Source organism: Eumetopias jubatus, unplaced genomic scaffold (assembly GCF_037043125.1).
Source record: "Eumetopias jubatus isolate StellerSeaLion01/CBP00866 unplaced genomic scaffold, mEumJub1_p1.0 scaffold_6, whole genome shotgun sequence".
Classification (NCBI taxonomy): domain Eukaryota; kingdom Metazoa; phylum Chordata; class Mammalia; order Carnivora; family Otariidae; genus Eumetopias; species Eumetopias jubatus.
The window spans coordinates 9823031-9838215 of record NW_028274812.1 but is presented as its reverse complement, the minus strand read 5'-3'; the positions used below and the strand labels follow the sequence as shown (position 1 = coordinate 9838215).

General features: G+C 38.3%; 1 protein-coding gene across 2 annotated transcripts in view; it reads right to left on the bottom strand.

Annotated features, from left to right (window-relative positions):
* SERAC1 (serine active site containing 1) overlaps positions 1 to 15185 on the bottom strand; it is a 61191-nt gene that overhangs the window by 21617 nt on the left and 24389 nt on the right. For both annotated transcript variants that reach the window (XM_088023817.1, XM_028103417.2), the window contains exons 6-11: positions 14214 to 14350; positions 12970 to 13059; positions 11495 to 11626; positions 9033 to 9154; positions 7910 to 8038; positions 1737 to 1850 (exon numbers count right to left, since the gene is read on the bottom strand). In XM_088023817.1, coding sequence (XP_087879943.1) covers positions 1737 to 1850; positions 7910 to 8038; positions 9033 to 9154; positions 11495 to 11626; positions 12970 to 13059; positions 14214 to 14350 — 724 coding nt within the window. The remainder of the gene's footprint in view (positions 1 to 1736; positions 1851 to 7909; positions 8039 to 9032; positions 9155 to 11494; positions 11627 to 12969; positions 13060 to 14213; positions 14351 to 15185) is intronic.

Genomic DNA, 15185 nt, shown 5'->3' with positions numbered 1-15185 from the left:
CTTCTGGAATTTTAATTCTTATTCTGTTGAGCTCTTGGTAGGATGTGTAACCTGATGATGTCATTATTATAGAATTGTTTCAATTTATAGTGATACTTTGGCTGGCTTGAAACTACCTTAAAAAGCTTTGCTCTGCTTGAGAATGCTGCCACCTGGTAACAGGGAAAAAAAACTCCATACAAGTGGCAGATTTTGCTTCTGCATACAAGAACTCCCAAAGATAAGCACCATTTGCGGCCCTGCACACCACCCCACACAAGTCCACAGCTATGGGGCTCTCCTAAAACTCAGGAGTCCGAACAGTTTTTAAAGAGAAAGATCAAGTAGTGAAAATAAAAAAGAAAGAAAAAGGGATGTGAATTTTTAATGGAGAAAAGAGATGGCATGGCCTGGGCCCCTCCCATCACCAGTTGTACTCACTAACATGACACCATGTCACATATGTGCAACAATTTCCATTCTCCAAATTTTTATTGAATTTTATCACATTTTAAGTGCATTTAGAAGTATGTCTTTTAGACATACGTCAGTGAGATATGTAATGACTTGAGAGGTTTCTGGAAAGGTATTCCACGCACTGTACTTTCCACTGAAGATGCATCTATTACTTCAGAAACTAGTCTGAAGTTGTAAAAACTCCAGCTCATTTTCCCACGTGCCCTTTTGAACTACAATGCTAATACCTCTGCTTTGTACTCAATTCCTAACTCCACTGGTGGGAACTAGAGATGACCAAAGATGCTTCTGAGCCGTGACTAATGGTTCCCAAAATTAAACTGGAGAGTTTAAGAGTTCTAGGATGGGGTTTCTCACGATGTGGGATGAACCACTTCCAGCAGCCTCACCAGGGATGCCTGTTAAAATGCAAATTTCTGGACATAACCCCACATCTACTAAATTAAAATTGCTAGAGGTGACCAGGAAATATGCACTTTTAAGCATGCTTCCTGAGTGATTTTTATGCATTCATATTTGAGCACCACAAAGTTTGTTGCTTTTTTCTTTTTAAAATCAAGAAGGCACCAGGGGGCACCTGGCTCAGTTGGGCATCCACCTCTTGATCTGAGTTCAGGTCATGGTCTCAGGGTCCTGAGATCAAGCCCCATGTCAGGCTCTGCTCTTGGCAGGGAGTCTTGCTTGAGATTCTCTCTCTCTCTCTCTCTCCCGTCTGCCCCTCCCCCTTCTCTCGCTCTCTCTAAAAATAAATAAAATCTTTAAAATAAATATAAATAAATAAAATCAAACCATGATCATGACAGCAAAGTCATAAATGCCAAAAAATTTAAAAACCACTAATACATGCTCTGGTTAAAATTCAAGAGTATGGTCATCCAAATATTTACTTTTTTTCTATATGCTGCATCTCTAGCAGATGTTTTACTGAAAATTAACTACCTGGTAATATTATTTGTAAAAATGATCTCAGAAAGGCAGCAGGAGACAACATAGTTCAAAGGTCAATGCCGTATTTAGACAATGGGTTGTTTTCTTTATGTACAATTAAGATTAAATACATTTTTAGAACTACTTGGCAAAAATGAAATACATGTATTGGTGCTAAATTAGGATTATCAATTCTAATAATGAAATGGGGGAAAAGCAGAAATTTTAAAACGAGCAAAAAGCTTTTTTTTCTTCTACAAAAAATGAGGGTTACTTCGCTTGACTGAGCCAACATGTACAATTTTTTCACTGTGATCATAAAAACTAAACCACATTTTGAAAATGTAAGTTACCTCAGAATGTTTTACCAAAGCTTCTAAACAGAACATTTCCACTGTAGCTGAAGGAACCTCTCCAAAACTTTCAGCATAAGGAAGTCCATTTCCTCCAAAACACCATAAGCCACCCTGAAAGATAATTAAGGTGTTTACTAAAAAGAGTGACTCATATTTTTTGTTTGACAAAAAAAAAAAAAAAAAATCCCTGAGCTATACACGACATATTTTGGAAGCTGAAAGGGAACTAGTTATGCAAATTGTTGCTTACTAGAACAGAAAACATAAGGAATCATTTCTAGAAGAGGCAATCTTTATGTCTTTCTTACTTCTTTCCTCTGTGTCCTCTTCTCTCAAAGTATGAAGACTAACACACAATTCTTTAACAAGAAAAGCCCAGGGTTGGCCATAATGTTCTACTGTCAGATGATGTCATAGCAGAGTCTACTTGAAGTCTATTAGTCAAAATAATAATAAAGAGAAAAGGCATTACTGGAAAAATTTAAAATGAAGATAACCGATGAGAATGATCAGAGAGCTTTCAATTCTTCGTAAACTGAAATTCAAGTTCATATGGAAGAATAAGCAGAAGAGCTAGGAAAACCATGAGACAGAACAGGAGTGTGTACTAGCCCTCGTAGATAGTGAAATATAAGAACAAACAGGGAACGTGTGGTGATGAGCACCAGGTATGATACACAACTAATGAATCGTTGAACACTACATTAAAACTAATGATGTATTATATGTTGGCTAACTGAACATAATAAAAAAAATTAAAGAAAAAAATAAACGGGGAAAAGAAAATTTCAACTCTTACCATAGATCAAATGCTAATGTCACTAGTATACAACACTTCCCTTCAAATCAGTGGCAAAAACACCAACAATGCTACGGAAAAATGAGCAACAGTCATAAACAGAAAGTTCCTAGGAAAGGGAATCTATGACATGATGCCCAACACTGCTCTTATGAGAGGCATGCATGGTGACACTACATGAGAAAGAACAGTTTCATCTATCAGAGGGGTGGGGAAGCAGGCACTCCTATCACCCTGCTACTTCTGCGGAGGACAACTCAGGACAGCTGTCTAAATTGCAAGCACCTGTGCCCTTCAACAGTTCATCCTACACACAAAGGCAAAGATATACAAGTATAGGTTCCTTCACTGCAGCAATGTTTGTAAGCATGATGTTCATTCTAAAATAGGAACTGCTGACCCAGGGACATCCTTAAGCGCCTGGGGTAGATAGAATTCAGGGTAGGGAGGGCATATGCTTGGATGGAAAAATGTTATGTCTTTATTCCTGACATCTCACAGAAATTCTGCATTGCATTCAATTATAAACACAGACAATAAACCATAGTAACTATAGCAATCTGTGTGACTCTGTCAACAATAGAGAGCGCAGGTAATTTCCTATCACATCTCATTTGCTGGAGCTTTCTGAAAATAACACTAGGATCTTCATTCCTCTGAATGCCAACTGCACATCCTCATACTGGTGACCCAGAATTGACATTGCCATCTAGTGTCCACCTACCAGCAGTTACTTGAGACCCATACATGGACAGACTAGTCCTCGTTTAATATTCTTATTCAGCCCAGCAACAACAGCATTCACAGTGATGTCTTTAAGGAGCAAAATTTACACACTGAATTGAACCACATGAAATTGCAATTTTCCCCAACTCTGTCCGCTGAAAGGGTCTAAAAGCAAAACCGGTAGCAACGAGCAAGCTTACACCCAAAAGGTGGTTTCTAACGACCACTGGTTGTTCCTTCCCTAGAAGGAACCAGGGCTTCTTGAAGATTCAGCTGACTCCAGAGCTGGAGCAGAGAAAGTTTAAGATGGAGTCTGGAATGTTTTCTAATGCCAGAAAATAAGGAGGTACTCAAAAAATAATGGAGACAATTCCAAAAGGCACAGGAGGCAACCTGAAGGGGTTTCCACACCAAATCTGAGACACTTTGAGCATCAATATGAGTAACAGTGGTACTGGGTTATAATCCAGTGAATAAAATAATCCATGAGCCCCTGGATCCATGGATCAGGAAGGAAGGAGGGCGGAAGGAAAGCTTTTCCTTACAGTAGACAGAAGTAAAGAGGGATGGATAGAGTTGGGCAGGGGGGAGATCACCATTTTGCAACCATCCAAGAATAACCATTATCAGGCACGATTCATTGAGAGGATACTGAAACCAATGGCTGAAAGTTTGAAGAGGAACAGGATAGACTAATAGTCTCAAACATCGCCTCTCCCCTCAGATCCTATATTCATTACAAACAAAATATATGTTAACATTAAAGCAGAGAAACCTGGCAAGTTAACATCAGCAACAAGGGGACCAACTGGCATCATGTGCTTCTGGATGTGGCACAGTGGGAAGGACACAGATCACCTCTGCTGTGTTCCTGCAATAAATGCATAAGCGGACTCTAATCCTGAGGACACATGAGACACACTAAATTGAGAACATTCTGCAAACCACTACTTTGTATTCTTCAGAAATGTCAATGACATGAAGACTAAGAAAGGCTGAAGCATTTTTCCAGATAAAAGGAGACATGACCATCAAATGCAATGTTTCATCCTAGACATGGATCAGATTTAAAACAAACAAAAAAACAAACAATAAGCTGCCATAAAAGAATTACTGCGATACTTGGCAAAATTCAAACATCGAGTCTATATTAGATCACAGTATTCTATCAATGTTAATTTTCTGAGTTTGATATCTGTACTGTGGTCATATCTCAAAAGGTCCATGTTGTCAGAAATACAACAACACTTAAGTCTTTAGAGGTGATAGGACATTATTTCTACATCTAACTCTCAAATGGTTCAGGGAGGAAAATAGTAAATAACGTGTGAACAGACATATAAAATATATCTACAGAGAGATGGGCAGTAAATTGGGGGTCAGAAAACAAATGGGACAAAATAGTAATAATTGGTGAATCTTAGTGAAATGTATTATTTCTGCAATTTCTGAAGTTTGAAATTATTTCAAAACAGTTAAAATATTTTAAAAATAAACTTCAACTTTCCTGTTTTAAATGTATCTGAGGCGCAATTATTGCTAATTAAATGTATTGTTATTTAAGGCATCAATAAGAAGTACATGTATTATACCACAAAAATTATTTTTAAAAACACTATTTCAATATAATCGGTTTCCTTTGTAATCCTATGTATTGTGTTTTATGCATCTAGAAATAATTCCACAGACTTCACTAAACCACCGGGGGGATCCAAGGCATACAAAGCTTAAGAAGCTCTGCTCTAAAACAAAACAGCTGTGTAGGTTATCTGCTAAGGCTCAGTAACCTCCTGAGAAGGTAGTTTTGTATAGAAGCAGCATATTGCCCCTTGAAAGGTGCTTGGAGACTGTCACAGGGCAGTTTTAGCAGATCTGTAAAAACTAGATGGACACCCCTCCTATCTCTTCACTCACAACTTCTTGGTAAGTAAAAAATCCGAGAAGCCTAACTAAATGGGGGGCGGGGGGAGGATGACGGGGTGGCAGGGGGGAGAGGCGATGAGAACAACTAAAATGGAGTTGCTTACTGATGGGGCCTCAGAACTGAAACTAAATATTTTTTTAATGTTTAATTAAAGATGTGCTTTTTGTTGTTGTTGTTGTTTTTTTTTGTTTTTTTTTTTTAAAGATTTTATTTATTTATTTGAGAGAGCGAGAATGAGAGAGAGAGCGAGAGAGAGCACATGAGAGGGGGAAGGGTCAGAGGGAGAAGCAGACTCCCTGCTGAGCAGGGAGCCCGATGTGGGACTCGATCCTGGGACTCCAGGATCATGACCTGAGCCGAAGGCAGTCGCTTAACCGACTGAGCCACCCAGGCACCCTGTTGTTGTTGTTTTTAAAAAGCATTCACCTCTTTGATTAGGTTTATTCCTAGGCATCTTATTGTTTTGGGTATAATTATAAATAGGATTGACTCTAATTTCTCTTTCTGCTGCTTCATTACTGGTGTATAGAAATACACCAGATTTCCGTATGTTGATTTTGTATCCTGTGACTTTACTGAATTCATGTATCAGTTCTAACAATTTTTTGGTGGAGTCCTTTGGGTTTTCTATAGAGAGTAGCATGTTGTTTGCAAATAGTGAAAGCTTGACTTCTTCCTTGCCAGATAAACCTAACCAAAGAGGTGAAGGACATAAAGAACATAAAGCCCTCAATCAGAATGGCTTTCCTGTGTGAAGGTAGTCTTACTCCCAAGGTGTGAAGGACCCTGAAGAGTACTTTGAGGACTCTGACAAGATGGCACGTGCAGCTGGGCATGCTGACCTGCGCCCTTCTGACCTGCTCTCAGGCTCCCTGTTTGCACACCATCTGCCACGACACAAACTTACTATCCTGTAACTGCCTACTGGCACCTTCTTACCAATTCGGTCACCGCTCCAAGGGGAGCCACTCTGATAAACAATGGCCAGTCCATGCCCTGATCACAAAAAGTAAAGGGCTCAGACTTAGCATGTAATGGGAAGCCATTTGGAAGGCTTAATGCAGGAGAATGAGTGGATCTAATTCATGTCTTGTTTTGTGTTTTTTTTTTTTAATCACTCTGGCTGCTGTGAAGGCATACAACTGGAGAGACAAGTAAGGAGCTTGCTGTGGTGTCTGAGATGATGGAGATGTGATAAGGAAGCTTTCTAGATCCAGCAAGATGCTGAACGTGGCTTCTAGTGAATCCCTCCCACTACAAACATCTAGAAATGTCTAATGAAATATAATACAAGCTATTTTAAAACACAGCCAAGTTCTAAAGAGAATGGGAAGAAGAAATAAAGGAGAGTCCTCAGGTGACAAGATTGAAAACAGAACCTTCAGCAGAAACATTGAGCACAGGGCGACTAATGTAAAATGCCTACAGGCTCCTTGGATGGGATTTTGCCACTTGTTCAGTGCAAGAGATGTGGTTTTGGGTCTCACATTCAATGGGAATTAAATCTGAGACACCTATATAAAGGCAAGGCCCTGGAAAGTTTGCCCTCTAAGAGAATCTAGAAAACTCTGCCCACCAGCCCATGAAAGCAATGAGAAAAGCCTGTTTCTGCTTGGGGCTTTGGATGAGAAATCAACCCTAAGGCTATTCTATCTACAGATGTGTTGAATTTATACTCCCTGTGTGCCACAGAAATCCCAAACCAGGGAATGAATATGAAACTAGTCCAGTAACAGTGAAACCCCTGGGGTGTCCAACAGAAGTAAACACAAAGGCTGCTCTGTGAGGACAGATTTACAATCCAGGGTGCTTGGGACTCCCACAGAAAATCTGTTCAGCTAAAGACAAATTCACAGTAAAAATATATAACCCATGTTAACCCACAATCTAATATGAGAGTCAATGCCACCCCAAACAGAGACTAACACCTCGATAAACTGAAATAACAGAAGACACTGAAAGAGACTTTAAAATTATTTTAAAAACAACAGCAAGAACAGAGCCGAGATCAAAGAACAGGACAGTATGAGAAAGAGATGATGGCAGCCAGGGGGACATGGTTACAGTGCAGATAGTGAGGCAAACGGGCTCAGGCTGTATTTGAAGGGACAGTTTGCAGGAACTGCAGATTGGCTCAATGTGGAAGGAAGGAAGAACAAGAGTTCCTAGCCGTTAGCTTAAGCAGCTAGGTGGGTGCTGTGCCATTTACCGAGATGGAAAGGCCAAAGGAAGAAGAGCTTAGTGGAGGAAGGGTGGGCTCAACACGTTGAGTTTGGGACATCAATTAGACATCCGAGCAGAGACAACAAGGAGAAGGCTGAATGTTTAAATCTAGAGCTTGGGTTAGAATATAGGATTAGCGGTATCACTTTAGGCATCAATAGCATATAGATGGTATTTAAAACCTTGTAAATTACTATCTATTCATTCTTCAAGATGTAACTTCAGAGTCACCTTTATGGAGCTTTACATGACTTCTTAAGCAGAGTGAAGGGCTCTCGGAGTAACGCATATCTCTCTTATACATTCTGTGATTTTGTTTATTTACCTGTCTCCCCACCATCCCTGACAGTGCCTGGCACACAACCAGGAGCCAACATGTTTATTCTGTTCCTGAATGGATGACTGTTCTAAGGTTCTAAGTGCTAGCCCCTGGCACAGTATCCTAGAAAGGGTGGACGGGCACTCCAAAATATTTACTGAATGAATAAATGAGCTAACCTTCTGAGCAGCTAGACTTTGACTGCTTTCACTCAGAGCCAAAGATGTAAAATACTGGATACACGCATCTAGCTCCGTTTGAGGTAAAGAAGCCAGCAACTGTCTGAGCTCTTCTTCAATGGAAGAATCCTGTAATAAAAGGAAAGGAAATCTTTCATAATTAAGCTCAACAACTGAATACAACAAAATTACCCAAAGAATCAAAGCCAAAACAAAAGAGCAAAGATAAATTAGTGCTTTTAGTCTTGAAAACTGTTGCCCACCTAAGGACATAGAGAATCAATTATGAGTTCTGTACTTCTATGTGTGCTACCTCAGTCTGAAAGCCTATTGCAAAGTTTAGCTCTTGACTCAAAATGGATTATTACACTCTTTCTAACTAAACCTTGCTTCTATAAATCCAGAACTCATTACTGATTTTCTCTAATAACTTACATCTAGCATATTCATTTTCCTATTTTTCAATAACTGCAAGTTTTCACATTTTCATTTTCTAGGAAAGCCTTGGAAAGGTGAATAAGCACACTCTAATACCTATTAGCGGTTAGTAATTAATACCTACATTAACATCTCTATGTAGTGGTTAGTAAACACCTATGCAGAGTGATATGTTAGGATCTACCTGTAGTGGTTCTCCAGGAGCTTTTTTGCACCCCAGGAAACAGCCAGCAGTACCTGGAGACAGTTTGGGTTGTTACAACTGAGGGGACTGCTACTGGCATCTAGTGAGTAGACCACGGATGCTGCTAGACATCCCACAATGTACAGAGCCACCTTCCACAATAAAGAATTATTTGGCCCAAAATGTCAGTAGTGTTGAGAAAAACTGATCTACAGCAGTATTAGAACTAGGGCCTAATTCATCGATGTTGATTGGCTATGAAGTTACCTTCTGGTGCATAGAGATTCACAATGCCCCAAAGGGGAAAATAACACAAGAGAAACAACAGCTCCTGATAAATCAAGAAATCTTTGTATAGGAACTACAATTTCAGGTTTCCATCTAGTTTACCTGCTTGTGAAAAGTAGCCAACAGACTGCTTTTCGAACGGTTACTTTGCACCCAAAGTGAAGATGATGTATTAATCTATTTTTCACTCACTGGACTAGTTTATTTACTTACTTCTTTTAAAGATGGCAAAGGAGGTGGTGGAAGAAAAAAGCGAAGATCGCTCTCTTTGCTTCGTGCCAAACCAATAAGAGTTCTCAGATCACAGGCTTGAGCAATTATCCTATACTGGTAATCTATTGTAAAAGTATGTTATTAGCACCCAAATTAGCTTATAGTTGTTTCAAGAATTAAATGAACATTTAATTTTTAAATTATAATTTTGTGATTCAAAATTTCCCACGTCTCTTTTCATAATCACAACTGCATTTACACTACCAGTAAGCCAGATATCCAACATTTCCATGCCTGATCTCATAATTCTCAACATATATGTAAGCATATCGCGGTCTAACTAACCTTTTGAAGAACTGAACTTCAAATGTGAAAACTGATAGGTCAGAACCAATTTAACTTCTCCTTTTCTTTGTAATAATTCTAGGTTTAAAAACTGTTTTGATCACTACTTAAAAAAACCTGAGGTTGCACTGAGATCTACTGTCCCTGGTATGGTGTGGTGTTTTGCATTCCTTGATGTCCATGAATAATGTGAGGTTTCAGATGGTGGTACTTTGTTTGAGCCTTCATGATTTAACCAGTCCAGCCTTTATGTATTGCTCTGAATGACTGTGTCCCCCCCCATTCATATGTTGAAACAGAATTCCCGATGTCATGGTGGTATTTGGAGGTGGGAACCTTTGAGAGCCCCCATGACTGGGATTACTGTCCTTATAAAAGAGACCCAGAGAGATCCCTTGTACCCTCTGCCATGTGAGGACACACAGTAAAAAGCCGGTCATGTATGAACCAGGAAGCAGGTCCTCATCAGACATCAAGGTGGTGATGGCACTATGATCTTGGATTTCCCAGCCTACAGAACCGTAAGAAATAAATTTCTAGGGATGCCTGGGTGGCTCAGTCGGTTAAGCGTCTGCCTTCGGCTCAGGTCATGATCCCAGGGTTCTGGGATTGAGTCCCACATGGGGCTCCTTGCTCGGCGGGGAGCCTGCTTCTCCCTCTGCCTGCCTCTGTCTCTCTCTCTCTCTCTGACAAATAAATAAAATCCTAAAAAAATTTTTTTTCTATTGTTTATAAGCCACCCAGTCTACAGCTTTGTGTGATAGCAGCCCAAATGGACTAAGCTATGTATCGAAAACAAAATTACAACCACTGAAGCAGGCATTATTTTTAATAATGTCAGTTCATGACCTGGATGAGTTCTTTAAGATCAAGTGGGGAACTTTCCCAAAATCTACGTGCCTGGGCTCCAACTCTGATTTTTCTGATATAGTAAGTCTGAAATGGAGTCCTGGAAGGTAGATATTTTTTTTTAAGATTTATTTTGAGAGACAGAGAGAGAGAGTGTGTGTGCACAAGGGTGGGGGGGGCAGAGGGAGAAGCAGACTCCCTGCTGAGCAGGGAGCCCTATGCAGGAACTCGATCCCAGGACCCTGAGATCATGACCTGAGTTGAAGGCAGATGCTTAACTGACTGAGCGCCCCTGGAAGGTAGATTTTTAAAAAAGATTTTTATTCTAAGTCTTCACCCACAGTGAACAAGCTTATAAGTTATATAATATTATATATATATATATATGTTATTGTAATTACAGCCACCAATCAATCAACTTGTATGGAGGCAAAGATCTTATTCTGATACTTTTCTCTGAAACTATTCTTTTTTGTTTACCCCATTTTATAAGATGACTCTATTGATAAAGTATATTTTAGTCCCTGTACTATAATCAGAGCAGATCTGAACTCTTGCTCATGTACTTTTACTGCAGAACTTGCAATTTTTAAATACAATTAAATATTTTAAATTTTTCTTTAAAAACAATAAACACACAAATCAGGTACATTTGGCTCAGTATTAGAGCCAAGTAAATTGTCAAAGTGAAAAAAGTATAACTGCATGGTGCAGCAAGCAATTAAAATATATTTCGTGGGGCACCTGGGTGGCTCAGACTTGGTTAAGCGTCTGCCTTCGGCTCAGGTCATGATCTCAGGGTCCTGGGATCGAGTCCCACATCGGGCTCTCTGCTCTGCAGAGAGCCTGTTTCTCCCTCTCCCCCTGCTCTTCTCTCTCTGTCAAATAAATAAATAAAATCTTTAAAAAAAAATAAAGTAAAATAAAATATAAAATATATTTTGTTAAATAGGAACCAAAAGAAAATGCAAATATAATATTAGGCTATCACTATCAGCACCAAGAGTTTCTCTCATCAAGTAAAACTTCGTTCTGGTAGAAAGTTACACAAATACATCTTCCTCAGTTTTAAGCCTGTTCTGATCAAACACATCTGGATACCAGGCCAGCAGTTTTCTACTTGCTCTATCACTGGAGTTTCTTTTTTAAAATTTTAATATTCAGATTCCCTGAATTATTTTCCTTCCCTGACATCTCCTTTCCTTTCCCTGATATCAGCGATCAGGAGCGAGCAGGCAGCGTGGCAGGTGCTCGGAGGGCCGTGTTACCGTGCCAGTGATGGGTCTCCGACATTTCCTGCACGGCCTGCAGTCGTGCCGCTCTGTCCCCCGACTGGCTCTTCCTCAGGAGCAGCCACGTAGCACACTCGTGATCCTCGACATCAACTGTACTGAAGGTGTCTTTGTGAAAAGAAAAAAGAACAAGACAACGATAACAGTGCGAACAGTTAAAACATGTTACCCTTCCACTTATGTAAGATGGTAATTTTTTTTTTTTAAAGATTTTATTTGTCAGAGAGAGAGAGCACAAGCAGGGGGAGTGGCAGGCAGAGGGAGATATAGGCTCCCCACTGAGCAATAAGCCCAAAGTGGGGCTCGATCCCAGAACCCTGGGATCATGACCTGAGCCAAAGGCAGACGCTTAACCGACCGAGCCACCCAGGTGCCCCAGGATGGAAATTTATAGGTACTTGAAATCTACCATAAGAGACTGAAATCCCTTTCTGGGTATTGATAATGACTGGTAGGTTTGTTCTTAGTTCTGTCATATTATTTTGTTAGTATTTATTATGTATGTTATCATGTGCTTTTGTTTTATATACTACGTTGCTTTCACCACCTGGTCTCTTATTTGTTGTTGCTCTTTTTCCCTAAAAAACTTTTCACGATGAAAAATATCAAACATATGGAAGAATTAAAAGAATACATTAACATCCACATGTTTACAGCTATATTTAATAAATTTTATTTTTCCATATTTGCTTAATCTATATGGATGTGTATTTTTTTCTAAACCATGTGAAAGGAAGTTGCCGATGTAATATTTGACCCTTTCTTAGTCAACCTGCATCTCCTAAGAATAAGCCTGCATTCTCCTATATACTCACAATGCCATTATAACACACAAGAACACTAACAAAAATCTTCCATAAATCATCTAAAATCCAGTCTAACTCCATATTCAAATTTCTCCAAGTGTTCAAAAAATACCTTCAGAGCTGTTCATTAAAACCAGGATTTGATTAAGTCTCTTTAGTATCTATCTTTTAATTCTTAAAAATTTTCTCACCTCTCTTTTTCAATGATGGTAACTTTTTAAAGGGATCAAGTAAGCTCTTTCATAGCTAGCTCTATATTGTAGATTTGATTGTAAAATCTACACTATTGATGCAATATTCTCATTATGAGAAAGCATGGGAGTGATTTTCTAACAAATTTAAAATTTTAAAACACTCATCAAGAGAAAATGGTATATTTAATCTCAATATTTTATTTTTATAAATAAATATTTATTATTATACTATCTAACAATACATCCACAAAGTGGAAGGAAGAAGACTGTCCAAGCCATCAAAATTAAAATCACCCTTAAAATTAAATCTAGCCCAAAAGAATAATGTCACTCAATTTTCCATAGCTATAATTAATGTCAGTATAAGAAATGGGAAAAAAAGACCTCAAGTTGATCATCAAATGACTTTCAGATCATTGATAACGACTCAAGTTAAATATTTGATACTTACCAGCAAATGGGCCCCGCAGTATCTTGGCTGATGTTGCCAATACTTTTCTTACAGCTTTGTGAAGCTCTTTTCTTGCCTGGTAGGTGATTCCTAAGATGATTACAAATTTAGATAAAACCAAGTATATATTCTTAATGCTACACTTCACTACTTTAAAGAAAAATGTATAAACTAAATTTTTTCAAAAAATATAAAATAGCATTTTTTCTTTTAGTGTCACTATCAAAACAACTAAAACCATTATGTGAACACAGAGCTCTAGATCCCAAAATAAGATTGCTCTCCAAGTCAGGAAAAAAGTAAAAAACTAAACAAAAACAAAAACACTAACTAAAGCTAACAAAATCCTCATATGCAACGTAGGATTAGCTACATTCAGAAGAATGTCCCAGAACAACAGCCCTTCTCAAACTGAAATTTGGAGATGCCTTACTATGGAGATGAAGCTTTGCTATATGGATAAATTGTAAACTATAAAAATTATCTGTATAATTGAAATTGTAATGCAAACAGGACTGATGGTGATTTATACAGCAGTAGAAAGGGAAGAATAGAATGTGCCTCACTCAGAGAACATAATGTTGTAACAGGCAAGGTTAGTCTGGCCGACAGTGTAGGAACAAGCAACTGTAAATATCAAGGTAGTGCCTCACCAGGCTACCCATACCCTGATGAAAAGATATGCCTCTGCTCTAAAAGTTCATGTTCATCAAGCAACTGTCTGGTTACTAATTAGGTTTCCCTGTGACCTAAATACAGAGAAGAGGAATGTTCTGACTCATAAAGACAGGTTTTCTAGCCTCTGTGACAGATTTTTTTCCCTCTTTAGTAAGTTGGTATTCAGATTTATGAATCCATGTCATGATTTTAGTTTGCATGAATAAATCCCTTGAAGCAAGAATGTATCTAAGCTAAGTGACAAAATCATGTTTTTATACTTGCCAAACTGAGGGCCAGCCTCTGAATTGACCTCCACTAAGGTGTGGCATTCCAAATTTAGATGAAAATAGCCAGTTAGTCTTCACTTCATTTAGTTAAAGGAGAGTTGCAAACCTGAATTAAATATGGAAGTCCAAAATTTGGTCTTCAATTACTTCTTTAGGAACTTGGTTCTCACAGGATTTGTTGACTCTTAGAATGAGCTGAACCTACCTTGCTAATACTGTGTTTTAAATACTCATTTTAAAATTTAATAACTAGCTTCCATCTTTCACAGAAATGGGATTACTTTACCATAAACTTACCATAATTTTCTCTTTTATCTAAAGAAACCGTGTTCACATATATATATGACTTCATTTTTTCTCTTTCTACTACTTGAGTATCTAACGTCAAAGATTTCTTCAGGGCCAGAACTTCATATGTAAGAAATAAAGAACCGCTGAAAAAGAAACAAAAAATTCATCATAAATAAGTGATCTAAAGGTAACACAAGAGCCACTTTTTTTTTTTTTTTACATGACAGAATAACAGAATTATATTGGTTATGGAGCTCATCAGATTACTGAGTATCACATAAATCGAATGGCTCAACCTGTACAACAGCTGACCTCTTGAGCCTATGGATTGAGAATAATATTTCCTACAAGTGGTGAAAAAAGGTTAAGGGCAGAATTTCCAAAAAAAAAAGGATGGCAAAAATAAGTGCTTAGGAAACACTGAATGAAGTAAAATGTTTTCTGAATAAAAAGTTTCACATACACTAGTGATTTGCACCCCATAACAAACAGAAATTTCCTCAACATACACCCTGTTGATTGAGCCACACTTTTATATTAAGCTTTTTGGTGTGGAATTTTCCTCCTTCTTATTAAGAACATAATATATACACAGTAATGTGTATATTACACTATATTTATATACATATGTATAAATGCATGTACACACATTTCCACTTAATGAATAGTAATAATTACAATATCCAAGCAAAAAAACAGAACATTAACAGTACCCCAGAAGCTCAGAGTGTGTCCCTTCCTGATCTGGACCCACTCTCCCATCTCCATAGCTAATTATTATTTTGACTTTTATTACAATAATGTCCTTGTTTCTCTTTATAGTTTGCCATCTACACATGCATCCTTAAACAACAGAGCCTAGTTTTGTCTGTCTATGGACTTCATCAGGATGGAATCACACTGTACGTATTCTTTTGCTCAGCCTCTTGTTTGTGAGATTCATTCACAGTGCTGCATGTATCAGTAGTTCATACGTTT